This window comes from Pristiophorus japonicus, chromosome 16 (genome assembly GCF_044704955.1).
Source record: "Pristiophorus japonicus isolate sPriJap1 chromosome 16, sPriJap1.hap1, whole genome shotgun sequence".
NCBI lineage: Eukaryota > Metazoa > Chordata > Chondrichthyes > Pristiophoridae > Pristiophorus > Pristiophorus japonicus.
The window spans coordinates 32417653-32433338 of record NC_091992.1 but is presented as its reverse complement, the minus strand read 5'-3'; the positions used below and the strand labels follow the sequence as shown (position 1 = coordinate 32433338).

Below are 15686 nucleotides of genomic sequence, written 5' to 3'. Positions count from 1 at the left end.
CATGATAGGATAATATGCAGGTACAGCAAGTGATCAGGAAGGTCAATGATATCTTAGCCTTTATTGCAAAGGGGATGGAGTTTAAAAGCAGGGAAGTCTTACTACAGCTATATAAGGTATTGGTGAGGCCACACCTGGAATACTGCGTGCAGTTTTGGTTTCCATATTTACAAAAGGATATATTTGCTTTGGAGGCATTTCAGAGAAGGTTCACTTGGTTGATTCCAGGGATGAGGAGGTTGACTTATGAGGAAAGGTTGAGTAGGTTGGGCCTCTACTCATTGGAATTCAGAAAAATGAGAGGTGATCTTATCGAAACGTATTAAGATTATGAGGGGGCTTGACAAGGTGGATGCAGAGAGGATGCTTCCACTGATGTGGGAGACTAGAACTAGAAGGCACAATCTTAGAATAAGTGGCCGCCCATTTAAAACAGAGATGAGGAGAAATTTCTTCTCTCAGATGGTTGTAAATCTGGGAATTCGCTGCCTCAGAGAGCTGTGGAAGCTGGGACATTGAATAAATTTAAGACAGAAATAGACAGTTTCTTAAACAATAAGGGGATAAGGGGATAAGGGGAGTGGGCAGGGAAGTGGAGCTGAGTCCATGATCAAATCAGCCATGATCTTGAATGGCGGAACAGGCTTGAGGGGGTCTTATGGCCTATTCCTGTTCCTATTTCTCATGTTCTTATGTTCTTTTAATACACTGAGGTGGAAACCATCAGGTCCTGGAGATTTGTCTAACTTAAGTCAATTATTTTTGCCGATATTATTGTTTTACTTATATTAAATCTACTTCGTTCCTCCCCTTAACTTATTTTTAGGCTCACTTGTATCGCTGATATTTTGCCATCTTCCTCCCCTGTCAAAATGGACATAAAGTACTAACTTACCAACTGTGCAATTTCCTTATTATCCATTATCGTCTCGAATGCATCCATCTTTAATAGGCTGACAATCCCCTCTATCGCTCTCTTTCTCTTAATATATTTATACAGACTTTTACTGTTAGCTTTTATATCCATTGCAAGATTTTTTTAATATTCCTTTTTCGTACCTCGTACTACTTACTGTGTATCTCTTTGTTGCTCTTTCCCAGTCTGCTGGATTTCCACATTTCCTTGCATTTGTGTAAACCTTTTAGCTTGATACTGTCCCTTATTTCATTTGTTGACCATTTCTTAAATACACAAGTGGAGCCTTGGCCTTTTGCGGGTATGTACTGGTATTTTATTCTGCCAGTAACTTATTTGATTACTTGCCCAGCGCCCCGATTGGGGGTGGTAACCGGCTCGGGGCGGGACTTATTGCGCCCGGCGTGGAAGTCCTGCACCAGCTGCAAAATTGCAGTTACCACCCTTCACAGGAAGTGGAGCTCAATCACGCGGTATCCGGGCGATACTGGGGCGCAATCGACAGTGCTACGCGGCTGCTCCGCATAGCGTTGGTGCGGTTTAATGCCCCTCGCCATCGGTTAAAGGGGAGGGCCACTGCGCACTCTGCTGGACCACCAGGGTGGCGTGGTGCCGAGGGCACAGCCCGACACCTAAAACGGAGCGCCGGGCTGCGTGATGGCGGCCCAGACCATGCCAGAGAAGTAAAGAAGGGGCCGACCGGTGAGTCAGCCCAACAGGTAAAATGGCGGCACGGGGTACTCCCGATCTCCCCTGTAACATCCGCCCCACAAACGGATGTCGGCCCAGTTCAGGACCCGCGAGGCTGGCGCTGACACTACTCGCGGGGCACAGGGCAATATCTGCCACGGGGCAGAAAGGGGTCACCGCGCACGGTGATGACCTCTCCGGTTTACATGAAAGCCATTTCCATCTGTGCAGCCTTCCTTTTCCCAAAAAGTGGTCACTGTGTCCCAGGAATCCGAAACGCTCCCTTCTGCACCATCCTTCCAGCCACGTGTCGTCAATCCTAATCTTTCTCTCCTTTCTAGTCTAGTGCGTGGCACTGGGAGAAATCCAGATTACTACCCTGAAACTTCTGCTCCTTAATCTAGAATTTAGTGTCCTTGCCAAAATTTTTGTGTTAATATTTTTTGCACATATACCTTTTACAACATGTGTTTCAATGGACATTTCGTGACCATTACTTTTTCTTAACTGTTAAAAAGTTTAATGCAGCTGTGAAGTGCAGAGCTTTTGGAGAAAATATCACAACAGAAAAAAGATGAATTAATGATGTCTGGTAGGTGTTAGCAAACTCAATAATGGAGTGATGTTTTGGTGGGAAGGGCGACAGCCCATTTTCGTGTAAAGGCAGCCGGAAAACTTGACCCAATCCTTCATCATGTATCGTCATTTTATAGTAACATCTGTGCCTTCCCTTTATGTTTTTCATTCTTACACGTTTTCCAGACTTTGAGCCGGTCATCTGAATATTGGAGACAGCAACCTATCAGATTGGGTCAAGTTTTCCGGCCTTCTTTACACGAAAGTGTGCTGTTCCCCCTTCCCACTACATCACTCCATTATTGAGTTTGCTAACACCTACCAGACATCATTAATTCATCTTTTTTCTGTTGTGATATTTTCTCCAAAAGCTCTGCACTTCAAAGCTGCATTAAACTTTTTAACGGTTAATAAAAAGTAATGGTCAAGAAATGTCCATTGAAACACATCCCCTCACTGCTCGAACTCACCCAGTCTCACATCCCCTCACTACTCGAACTCAACTCAGCCTTGTATCTCTTTACTATTCTAACTCACCAAGCCGTAACATTTTAAAATTCTCATCTTGTTTTCAAAATTCTTCCATGGCCTCACCCGTCCCTATCTCTAATCTCCTCCAGCCCTGCAACCCTCAGATATCTGTGCTCCTCTAACTTTGGCCTCTTGAGCATTCCTGATTTTAATCGCCCCACCATTGGCAGCCGTGCCTTCTGTTGCCAAGGCCCTAAGCTCTGGAATTTCTTCCCTCAACCTCTCCACCACTCTTTCCTCCTTTAAGGCGCTCCTTAAAACCTAATTCTTTTCTCCCCTAATATCTCCTTACGTGGCTTGGTGTTAAATGTTGTTTTATAATGCTCCAGTGAAGTGCCTTGGGGCGTTTTACTACGTTAAAGGCGCTGTATAAATACAAGTTGCTGTTGCTGTTGTCTTGCATCCCCTTACAGCCACTAATGAGATTGCATTCTCATAAAATACATACATCAAACATGCGATTCCCACACTTTCATTAGCTGCTGCCTATTTGGAAGGAAGCACAGACTTCTCCAACTTTTAATTAAAAGCAAAGTAACGTCAGGACCTAGGTTACTCATCAATATACACTTCAAAATGATGAGAGTTGCTGTAACTAGCCAAAGAGTCCTGTCATATAGTCCATCCTCTGTTACTTAAAGAAAGACGGAAGGAATTGGATAGATTGCACATTTCTTTATTGTTTAAAAAAAAGTCACAAAACAACCTGGAAAAATAGCTGGTTTGAAAATTTGCAAAATATTTTTCAATTTACAACTCAATAACAATCATCCAGTTCTCACAGTACTGCCAAGATACATTCATACTGTTAAGAAAATTACAAATTTCAGTGAACTTTATTTACACGTTTGCATTAATTACAATTCAAAATGTACAGAAATATTACAGGATTTCTTTATTGCATATAGTTTGAACAGAATCCAATGGTTTGGATTTGCCATATCTTCTCATTAACATACAACAATAAAAGATACCAGCAACAACATTTTTGGCACATTTTACATTGCTCATACAATCCATGCATTATTACAAAAATAACTTGGACAAATGCAAATAAACCAGAAAGGAGCAACATCTCTTCAAAGGAGCCTTTGTCCAATGGTCGCAGTAGAGGCATATCTCTCGTCTTTTGCTTTGTTGCTAATTCACTTAGGACAGACCATACAACTATAAGAGACCAACTGATCACGGATAGGCTGTTCTTCACCAACATCAAGCCTGCTAAAGCTCGGAATGGATTTATTTTTGAGGTTATGTCACCCTTTAATTATTTTGTTCCTGGAGATCTTCTCCTCTCGAGACTGCCCTAGGTCACACACCCAAATTAAAGCACTGCATGGCCTAGGAAAACATATTTCCTTCTCCTCCTACCAAAACATCATTTACATTTTACAGATACAGAGAATTACCAACTGGTCAGTGCTACAGCAGTTTTGTAAATTAATATTTTAGTCCCATGTTTCTCAATCTGTGTCTACATAGAAGGGAAGACAGTTTCTTGCCCAAACAAAATATATATACACACAGACAGATACACCTACATTACTAAATCATCATAGCCACTGTGGCAAACTGAGGTTTTTTGATTTCTGATTTTGTTCAAACTTCTAAGTTGTTGAGTGTATGTTACTGAGGACAGCATCAAATAACCTGAACATTCTGAGGGGGGAGGGTGAACAGCCAGAGGTTGTGATCCATATTGGTACCAATGACATAGGTAGAAAGATGGATGCGGTCCTGCAGGCAGATTTTAGGGAGCTCGGAAAGAGATTAGGAAGCAGGACCTCAAAAGGTCTGGATTACTCCCGGTACCACACGCAAGTGAGTATAGAAATAGGAGGATAGAGCAGATGAATGCATGGCTGGAGAGATGGTGTAGGAGGAAGGGCTTCAGATTCCTGGGGCATTGGAGCCAGTTCTGGGGGAGGTGGGACCTTTGTAGGCCGGATGGGTTGCACCTCAACAGAGCAGATACCAATATCCTCATGGGGAGGTTTGCTGGTGGTGTTGGGGCGGGTTTAAACTAAGTTGGCAAAGGATTGGGCACCAGTATTTAGCATTAGAAAGGAGAAACAAAGGATTGGGAGAGACGAGTAGCAATAAAGCAAGAAATAGTAAGGTATTAGGTGGGGTCAGAATAAGAGAGAACACAGGATGATCCACGATATATTTACAGTGTATGCATGTGAACACACAAACCATAGTTAACAAAGTTGGTGAGCTACAAGCGCAAGTAGCCACATGGGAATATGATGTCGTGACAGTAATGGAGACCTGGTTCAAAACATGGCATGTTTGGGTATTAAATATTCCTGGATAAAGGGTGTTCAGGAAAGATAGGAAAGGAAAGATAGGAGGTGGTGTAGCAGTATTGGTTAAGGAGAATGTTACAGTGCTGGAGTGAGAGGATGTCCTGGAGGGGTCAAGAACAGAATCTATATGGCTAGAGTTAAAAAATAATAGAGGTGTCATTACACTACTAGGTGTATTCTATAGGCCACCAACTAGTGGGAAAAATATGGAGGAGCACATTTGCAGAGAAATTACAGAGAGATGCAAGAACTATAGAGTAGTGGGACTTTCACTATCATAATATAGACTGGGATAGTAATAGTGTAAAGAGCAGAGAGGGGGAAGAATTTCTGAAGTGTGTTCAGGAAAACTTTCTTGATCAGTATGTTTCTGGCCCAATGAGGAAGGAGGCATTGCTAGATTTGGTTCTGGGGAATGAGGTAGGTCAAATGGCGCAAGTGTCAGTAGGTGAACATTTAGGAAACAGTGATCATAGTATGATGAGGTTTAGAATAGCTATGGAAAAGGACAGGGAGCAATCTAGAGTAAAAATACTTAATTGGAGCAAGGCCAATTTCAGTGGGATGAGAATGGATCTGGCCTGGATAAACTGAAATCAAAGATTGGCAGGCAAAACTATAGTGGAACAATGGGCTACCTTTAAAGAAGAAATCAGTTCGGTCACAGTCAAGGTACATTCCCACTAGGGAGAAAGGTAAGGCGACTAAAGTCAGAGCTCCCTGGATGATGAAAGAGATAGAGAATAAGATGAAGCAGAAAAAGAGCTCGTATGATGTCAGGTCAAGAATACACCTGAAAATCAGACTAAATATAGAAAGGTCAGAGGAGGTGAAAAAGAAGTAAAAAAGGGCAAAGACAGGGTATGAGAATAAAATGGCAGTTAACATAAAAAGGAAATCCAAAAGTCTTCTATAGGCATAGAAATAGTGTACACGTAGTAAGAGGAGGAAGAGGTACTAAATGAGTGCATTACATCTGCTTTACCAAAGAAGTAGATGCTGCCATAGACAGTGAAGGAGAAGGTAGAGAAGATACTGGATGGGAAAAAAAATGATAAAGACGAGGTACAGGTTGAACCTCTCTGGTCCGGTACCCTCGGGATCTGACCGGTGCCGAAACCACGGGAGGTCAGTGCTGGTGATCGCTGCCTGAGGAAGGAGGCGGGAAATGTTGGTGATTGGTCATTTCTCAGTCTGTCACAGGTCTGACGCCCCTTCACTGTGCCATCAAGTCCCATAATTCCACAATGAGGAAGCAGAATGAGATGCTGAGCGTCACGGGAGCACTTAACAGTGAGCTCCAAGCCCAGGAAAGCGGCAGTTCCGCAAACTAATGCCGAACCACCGATGTTTTCGGACCAGAGAGTCCTGGACCAGAGAGGTTCAACCTGTACTAGAAAGGCTGGCTGTACTTAAAGTAGATAAGTCACCAGAACCGGATGGGATGCATCAGAGGACGATGAAGAAAGTGAAGGGAGAAATCGCGGAGGTACTGGCCAAAATCTTCAAATCCTCCTTAGAAACGGGGGTGGTGCCAGATGACTGGGGAATTGCAAATGTTACACCATTGCTTCATGAATAGAGGCATAGAGTACAAAAGCGTGGCTATTATGATGAACCTGTATAAAACACTGGTTCGGCCTAAACTGTAGTACTGTACCCAATTCTGGGCACCGCACTTAGGAAGGATGTGAAGGCCTTAGAGCGTGTGCAGAAAAGATTGATGAGAATGATTCCAAGGATGAGGGACTTCAGTTACGTGGATAGACTGGAGAAGCTGGGGTTGCTCTCCTTAGAGCAGAGAAAATTGAAAGGAGATTTGATAAAATCATGTGGAATATGGACAGAGTAGACAGAGAGAAACTGTTCCCAAAGGTAGAAGGGTCGGGAACCAGAGGACACAAATTTAAGCTGATTGACAAAAGAACCAAAGGCGACATAAGAAAAATCATTTTACGCAGCGAGTGGTTAGGACCTGGAATGCACTGCCTGAAAGGGTGGTGGAGGCAGACTCAATCGCAGCTTTCAAAAGGGAATTGGATAAGTACTAGAGAGGAAAAAAATTGCAGGGCTATGGGGAAAACACAGGGGAGTGGGACTAGCTGTGGTGCTCCTGCAAATAGTCGGCACATGCTTGATGGGCCGAATGGCCTTCTTCCGTGTTGTAACCATTCTATGATTCTATGAACCTCAATACAAAGGTAACTAAGTTATCAGTCTGTTTACCTTAGAACAATATCCTTCTCCCTCCTATTTTACAAGCTAATTTCTGCCATCTCTTAGGCCTCTTTGTTCACCATTCCCTGCAAATGGTGATGGGGTCCCTATTCTCAGACCTCTACCAGTGTCACTCCGTATCTAACTGCTTTAAGGTCTCGGAGTATCTCAGCTTAAACTACTTAACCATTTACCCTTCCTCTAGGAGATTGCCATGACCACAATCTTGCTCAATGTCTCTTCTCGATGACCCATCTGAAATTTCAAACTCAGCCCAAGGAAATACAGGTGCAAAGCATTGCCTGGCTCAGACAATTGGAAGATTAATATGCTCTTCATTAGAACAGTGTAATTGGTAAAATAAAAATAATGGCATTGTTCCATGCTAAAACAAATATAATTTAAGTAATAACAATTGACCCTTTGAATAAAAAAATGAACAGGCATCTGGACACTGGGAAATTGCAGCACATTACTACAAAAGGAAACCTACACTGAATATTTGAAAATATTCAATTTGTACTGCTTTGTGAAGGGGACAAATATTCTCCCTGTTTCAGACACATGTCCAGTATCTTTGAATTATTTAATGTATTACTGCACTAAAAATTAATTTCAATATAAAAAAAAATCTATTCCACCTCTTTTGGCACACTCTAATCTGCTCAGATTTATGGTAGACATTCTCCTTCAGATATAGCCTCCTCCTTCATTTAGACTAGTGAGAGTAATGAGTGCATTGGGCATTTCTTAAAGTATGTTATTACATCAGTGTCCCGGTGAGCAGGAGAGCAGAGCTCCAGCCTCTGAATACTCAGGTTGACATCCTGCGGCCGTGGGGGGGGGGGGGTGTACTCTCGTCTGATGGGTGTGGAGTGGTAACTCACCCCCTCTTCCCCCTTCGCAGGGAGCTGGGAGTCAAGCTGATGATCTGGCCACATAAAAAAGGGACTTTGACACGGAAACAACCCAGAGGACAATCTGCTGGATATAAAGCAGCAGAAGGAATTATTTGTAATTCTCTTCCCCAGAGAACTGTGGAGGCTGGGTGTTTGAATATATTTAAGGTGGAGATAGGCAGATTTTTGAATGGTAAGGGAGTCAAGGGTTATGGGGAGCAGACTTCTATTATGAAGGACAATTAGTTGAATGAAGCAAAACATGTTCTAATGAGATTTCATGATTAAACTGCCTCTTCTGTACCACTCTACTGTACACAACACTAAAAATAGCAAACTAGTGCATGCGTACCTCCCATCTGCTAACCGTGCTGGTAGATTAAAATGATGACATGACATACTTTTTCTTATTCACTTTTCACGTCAGGACCTCGACGAGAAACGAAATGTTGGTTACTGCTAATCAGTACAGGTTGCGATATTTCTATGACTGGAGTTTCCCTTTAAATCCATTGCGATAATGTTGTGATCTGCAGGTTGCTCAGTTGAATAATATAGATGTCCAGACTGTAAGTACCGATGACAGCACTGCAGCATCGAAAGGTCTGACAGCTGAATCCGAAACATAGACTTTACGACCATTTCGTTTTTGAATAGGCCTGAAGTTTAAAGTTATAGGTTTTGAGTCACTGCTGAAGAAAGTTTCATAAAATGTGCTGAGCTGAAACAGTAAAGATAAACCCCATGTTAATCTCCAGATGGCAATTTTAAAAAATCCGGTATATCATTTTTCGAGAATTCTTTCCATAAACATAAAGAACACAGCAAGTAATATTTTTTTACATGGCTTAATCTAAAACTCAGTGTAAAGACAATAAAATATGGATAGGAAGTGGACATTACAACCTGCAGGAAGACCTGCACTCAATCCAAAACAGCTGATACAAGAACCAATTTCGCAGCCTGTAGAAACAGAGAAATTTGCTACTATTGGGGGTCATTTTAAACTTTCAGCAATGGTGTAAATTGGGCAATATTGGATTGGATGGCCATTATACACTAAAATGGCAAAAAAAAATTGGGCGGTGTATAGTGGGCGACCAACCGGATGTCCATTTCACATCCCCACTGTCCCACTCGTCGAATAGTTTAGGCAGTGGCATTTCCTGGCAAGATTTCAGTGAGAAATACAGGAACCGTGACTACCTGTAGATGTAACACTGCACGGGCTACCTCAGGCAGATTTATTTTGGCTCTGTTAAACACTCCTGATCCACAGGAGGCTAGTTTAGAATTAAAGTAGCACCTTGCTATTCACAGAGAGGCACTGTTGCCTCACACACAAACAAGGGATTGTGAGAGGATCTGGCCCGACAGATACTATTCCTTGCTTGCTGATTCCGTCAGCATTAATGCAAAGAATTGGTTGTGTATTTAACCCCCTCAGGCTTGTTTAAGTTCTGGGAATGGGGTGGATCATTCACAAAGAATTCAACATCCTCAGCTGATACGGCGACAGAAAGGAAATTACATTTTTAATCTCGTGTCTCCTTATTCTTTTATTGTGAGCCCGTACGGCTATAAAGCAGCACTTTTTTTCTTTTCCGCCATCTTTCTCATCCAAAACTCTGCTGCCCATATCCTAATATACACCAGGTCCTGTTCTCCCATCACCCCTGTGCTCACTGACCTACATTGGATCCTGGTCCAGTAATGCCTCAGATTTGAAATTCTCATCCTTGTTTTCAAATCCTGCGATGGCCCCAGCCTCCCCTAAATCTGTAACCTCCTACAGCCCTTTGAGTAGTCTGCGCTCCTCCAATTCAGACATCTTGTGCATCTGTGATTTTCAGCATTCCACCACTGCCAGCCGTGCCTTCAGCTGCCTTGGTCCTAAGCTCTGGAATTCCCTCCCTAACTCTCCTCCTTTGAAACGCTCCTTAAAATCTGCCTCTTTGACTAAGCTTTTGTCCCTTTTCCCAATATTTCAAGTGGCTCGGTATCATTTTTTTGTCTGATAATGCCCCTGTGAAGCACCTTGGGACGTTTTACTACATTAAAGGAGCTATATAAATGCAAGTTGTTGTATTTTGTCTCCTCTCCTTTACTGGGGATGTTGGTTCCTTGTTGCATTTGGTTTCACAGAACCCTCTGGTGCCTCACCCAAGGGACTATTCTTCAGGAGTGAACCAATAGTTTCACAGAATTGGCAGGCCCTGGAACATCGTGGCCCCCCCAACCTGTGAGAGAACAGCTCCACAGGTCAGGAGGATAAGAGCTGGAGCATACCGCTACAACATCCAGCGCGAGCTGCTCCAAGTATGCGACGGCTTCGAGATAGGCGACTGGGTGACGTCATCAGGACCCAGGTCGCTGTTTGGAGCGTGGGCAGGAGCATCGGCAGGGGCCCTGGTACAGCAGAGGAGCGAGAAGGGATCGTGGCTGAGATTCGGTGGATGATCGTGGCGGAGGTTGGGCGAGTGTTTGGTGCGGAGGGAGATCGTGGCGAAGGTGCAGCGAGTGTGTTGTGGCGGAGGAGCGGCGAGAGATGATGGCAGAGATCCGGCAAATGAGGGTACGGGGCCCAGAAGAGCCAAGGGCCCAGGGGCAGCACGGGCCAGCCCACACTGTGATATGTGTGCGCTCTAGGTCCGTGCAGCAGAGCAGGTCTCCAGTCGTCTTGGTTAACCCTTGCCACTAGATAAAGACCTAGCTCTGTCAAGCCCGTGTGGTGGCTGATGTGCAACGGTCACCACACGTTAAAAAAATCCACACACAGGCATCTTCCACCCCTTCAACTGGAGTTCAGAACTGGAATATCGGGTCCTTCATTGAAACATCTGTGAATTCATGTGGAAGCAAGTCATCCTCATTCGAGGGGCCGCCTATGATGATGTCCCGGCGAGCGATTGTTCAATTGAAATAAACCACATACTAGTTCAGTGATTTGTACTTTTATCCCAATTACTTGCTCACATGACTATTCCCCTCAATGGAACTATTTTTTTTCTAAAAACAGAGCTGCTGGCTTCTCAACAACCAGCATCAGTGGTTTCCCATGAGTAACCAATAGGACAGGTCAAGACAGGTGAAGTCAGTGTTCCTTCCTGCCCTGAGATGCAGCACAAATGTTGGACAGCTGTGGCTCTCAGACATGTTATAACGTTACACTGTTAAAACAATGAGTGACTAATTAGGCATTAAAAATATGAAAAGTGTATGATCAACTTTAAACAATTTTTCTTTCATTGATACATTATTAATTATAGTTGAACAAAATATTTTTGCACCACACATCCTCACATCAATATACCAAGCAGAGATGTTCAAACGTTAGCTCGAGTAAGTCTACAGAGCTGCAAAATTGGCACGGCATGTTCTGGACAAAACATGAAATCTGTGCAGCATTTGAAGTTAAGGATGACAGTACGAAGATTATGCTGCTTGACCACTGATCTTCTGTACCATAAATTTAACAAATGAACTTGCTGTTATGGGCAGGGAATGTAACAAATTCTAGTGAACAACAGATTAGAAACTCAACTCAATGAAGAATGGTCATCAATTTCAGGTTGGATTAGTGCGCTGCGAAGCTGGTTACTGATCATTGCTATCTCCATGCCTTTGTTATCTCCAGATTCGACTATTTCAATTCTCTCCTGGATGGCCTCCCACTTTCCACCCTCCGTAAAAATGAGCTCATCCAAAGCTCTGCTGCCCATAGCATAACTCGCACCAGGACCCGTTCACCCATCACCCATTACATTGACTCCCGGTCCGGCAATGCTTCAATTTTAAAATTCTCATCCTTGTGTTAAAATCCCTCCATGGCCTCACCCCCTCCCCATCTCTGCAACCTCCTCTAGCCCTGCTACTCTCCGAGATCTCTGCGTTCCTCCAATTCTGGCCTCTTGTGCATCCCCAATTTTCATTGGCAGCCATGTATTCAGCTGGCTAGGCCTTAAGCTCTGGAATTCCCTCCCTAAACCTCTCCACCTCCACCTCTCGCTCCTCCTTTAAGTTGCTACTTAAAACCTACCTCTTTGACCAAGCTTTTGGTTACCTGTCCCAATATATCTTTGTAGCTCGGGGTCAAATTTTGTCCGATAATACTCCGGTGAAGCGCCTTGGGATGCTTTTACTACATTAAATGCACTATATAAATGCAAATTGTTATTGTTGTCGGCATTAGATAACTGACAGGTTTAGGCCTAAGACTGCATTAGAGAGACAGGAAGTGCCAGGAACATCTCACAAATGGCGAGCCAACAAACTCGGCATAAAATGAGAGACTCCATTTCCACCACAACATGAACATGAACTAACACAAATAGCTCAGCAAGCCAGGGAAGGGGCACCCAGGGTCTCGCATGAAGCACTCCAGTCTTGTGCAGGGGGTCAACACTGCAAGACAGGCCCTCTACCCACAGAGGTCAGGAGGCCCACCAGAAAGAATGATGTGGGAGTACATCACCGAGGCCATCACTGCCAGCAGTGTCACCCCCATGATCTGGAACCTTCATGTCCTCAGACCATTGGTCAAGGTCAGCAAATGCACCTTCAAAAGCCGTCCCCTACCAACTGCACCACTAGCCTCACACACTGCGCAATGCACGAACCCTACCCCTAACCACTCACCTACCAACAATCTGCACCAATCACAAGGCACATCCCCCATTCCTAGCCAAACCTCACCCCCTTGGAAGAGAGGGTGTAGGCCATTTTTGGGAGGGGCATGGCTGAGGCCTTGGCCAGCGGTGGGGCCGAAAAGATAAAAGATGCTGGTATCTTCATGGGTTATCCTCCTTCTGGCATGTGCCTCATTCTTTCTTACCCTCCCATCACCACAACTTCACCCTTGTGCCTTCGTTGTTTCACACACCCATGAAATGCAGCCAGTATGGGCAATAAGGAGAGGAGAATGAAGAAGAATAAAAACAACTTGTATTTATATAGCACCTTTAATATAGTAAAACATCCCAAGGCAGGAGTATTAGAATACAAAAAATTTGACTTTGCCACATCAGGTTAGGGCAGGTTACCCAAAGTTTGTTCAAAGAGATAGATTTTAAGGAACATCTCAAAGGAGGAAAGAGAAGTCGAGAGGTGGAGAGATTTAGGCATGGAACTCCAGAGCTTGGGGCCTAAGCAACAGAAGGCATGGTCAACAATGGTTGAGCAATTGTAATCAGAGATGCTCAAGAGGGCAGAATTAGAGCAGTGCAAATATCTTATGGGATGGTGGGGGGGTTGTGGGGCTGGAGGAGATTACAGAGATAGGGAGGGGCAAGGCCACGGAGAGATTTGAACACAAGGATGAGAATTTTGAAATCGAGGTGTTGCTTAACTGGGAGCCAATGTAGGTCAGCGAGCACAGGGGTGATGGGTGAGCGGGACTTGGTGCGAGTTAGGTCACAGGATGCAAAGTTTTGGATCACCTCTACTTTACATAGGGTAGAAGTCAAGTCTAGAGGTAACAAAGGCATGGATGAGGTTTTCAGCAGCAGACGGGCTGAGCCAAGGGCAGAGACGGGTAATGTTACTCACTGTGATCACCAAGGTTATTGTTACGGCTGAAGTTGGCATCCATTAGGACCAATATGACTCAACAATACCTTCAAGATCCTCTTTTGGCCAGTGTAAAGCAATAATATCTCATTTGTGGCACTCAGCACAATATCCTGCTGGTTAACCCATTGTCCCATTGTTCCAGCTAGTGAATGGAGCTGACTAAATCTCCAAGTGACTCCACCAACAATATTATGTGCATCAACGGACTGGGTGGCAAAGCCAATTATAACACAGTTATTTTACTAATGGGACTTTGGTTTGAATCATTCTCAGGCTAATGAGATAGGAAAAAAAAAGACTTGCATTTATATAGCGCTTTTTACAACCTCAGTATGTCCCAAAGCAAATGAAGTACTTTTGATGTGTAATCACTATTGTAATGCAGGATACATGGCAGTTAATTTAAGCACAGGTCCCACAAATAGTAATGTGATAATGACCAGATAATCTGTTTTAGTGATGTTGTTTGATGGATAATTATTTGCCAGGACTCCGGGGAGAACTCCCCTGCCCTTCTTCAAAATAGTGCCATGGGATCTGTTACATCCACCCGTTAGGACAGACGGGACCTCCGTTTAACAGGACATCTGAAAGACGACGATACAACACTCCCTCAGTAATGTCAGCATAGATTTTGTGCTCAAATTCTCTGTTTAGGAACACAAGTGCAATGATTTTGGGTAGTCTCAAACTGGTCACTGACCCACAGCACAAAAGCTGACCCTTTTTTTCCTTTTAACGAGATAGAAAGGATCCAGAAAATGACCAGTGGAACTGTTTCTAAAATAAGCCCCATCAGATGTTCCCCTTGCTGGTAGCATAGATTACCCAGGTGCTCAGCACACAAACCTTACCTGGCTCTTGCTGAGAGGAATAGGTTCTTCAAATACTGTCCAGATTACTGCCTCTTCACACCCAGGAGTAGTTAATGAGCCACGATAACGGTAGTATTTTTTAAGCTTTTCCTCGTCTGGAATAAGGTCCTTCAGTGAGAAAGGTGCCAAATATTCTTTACCTAAAAAAAAATAGCAATTTAGTGGGGAAAGTACAAAGAGCTTTAACATTTAACAAGAGAATAGATAATAAAACACATTTTGCTAACGGCAGCTTTGACATTACATTTTGCGAAGATTAGTGAATGAACGCAAAACAAGCTCATGTTAAATTTCTTTGTTGTTTTTTTCAAATTTATTCACGGGATGTGGGCGCGCTAGCAAGGCCAACATTTATTGCCCATTCCTAATTGTCTTCGAGAAGGTGGTGGTGAGCTACCATCTTAAACCACTGCAGTCCATGTGGTGAAGGTACTTCCAATGGGTCCAAATTTTCCCAGGAGTTGCTCTGTTTTTTTTGGTGCAACTTGATTTTTCTGGAGTATCTTAAAAATCCCCATTCCACACATTTAATTTGCGCCAGTGTAAGTGAGTTAGTTAGGATTTTTTTTAAGTTTCATTTTTTTTCAAAGGGGGCATTACCAGCCGTTTTGGCCATTTAAGCCACTTTGGACAGCTAATAGTTGCTCCAAACTAACTTAGGCCAGCATATGTGGCCACACAGAAAACCCTTGCAGAGAGTTATGAAATCAGCGCAGGTAAGTACATTCTAAAGCACCAAGACTTACAAAGCACTAAACAAAGCACAAAAAGCATTCAATAACAAATAAAAAATAGAAGGAAGTGGAGAAAACCTGCACCTAAAGCACCAAGACTTACAAAGTTTTAAGGAAAGATTAAAAGAAAATAAAGGAACTCTGCAAACACACAATCAAAGTAGTTTAAACAACACAAGCAGCTACTTATATGTACAGGGCTTTTTTCATGTCACTCATTACTTTGCACATTTTTACAGGTCTTCTTCACAATCATTTTTTTATCCGTACAGGGATCTCCCTAAAACAAATTAAGCCGAGTGATGTTTCCATTTTCCAATTGGCTCCAAAGGCTGCATGCTGAGATACTCCCAAAAGATGTGTAA

At 43.4% G+C, this 15686-nt stretch overlaps 1 protein-coding gene across 2 annotated transcripts in view; it reads right to left on the bottom strand.

Moving 5' to 3' along the window:
* Window positions 1-3384: 3384 nt before the first annotated feature.
* Window positions 3385-15686, bottom strand: part of ca4a (carbonic anhydrase IV a) — a 53128-nt gene continuing 40826 nt past the window's right edge. For both annotated transcript variants that reach the window (XM_070857199.1, XM_070857200.1), the window contains 2 exons: window positions 14567-14727; window positions 3385-8862 (listed from right to left, as the gene is read on the bottom strand). In XM_070857199.1, the coding sequence (XP_070713300.1) occupies window positions 8683-8862; window positions 14567-14727 (341 nt within the window). In that variant the 3' untranslated portion in view covers window positions 3385-8682. The remainder of the gene's footprint in view (window positions 8863-14566; window positions 14728-15686) is intronic.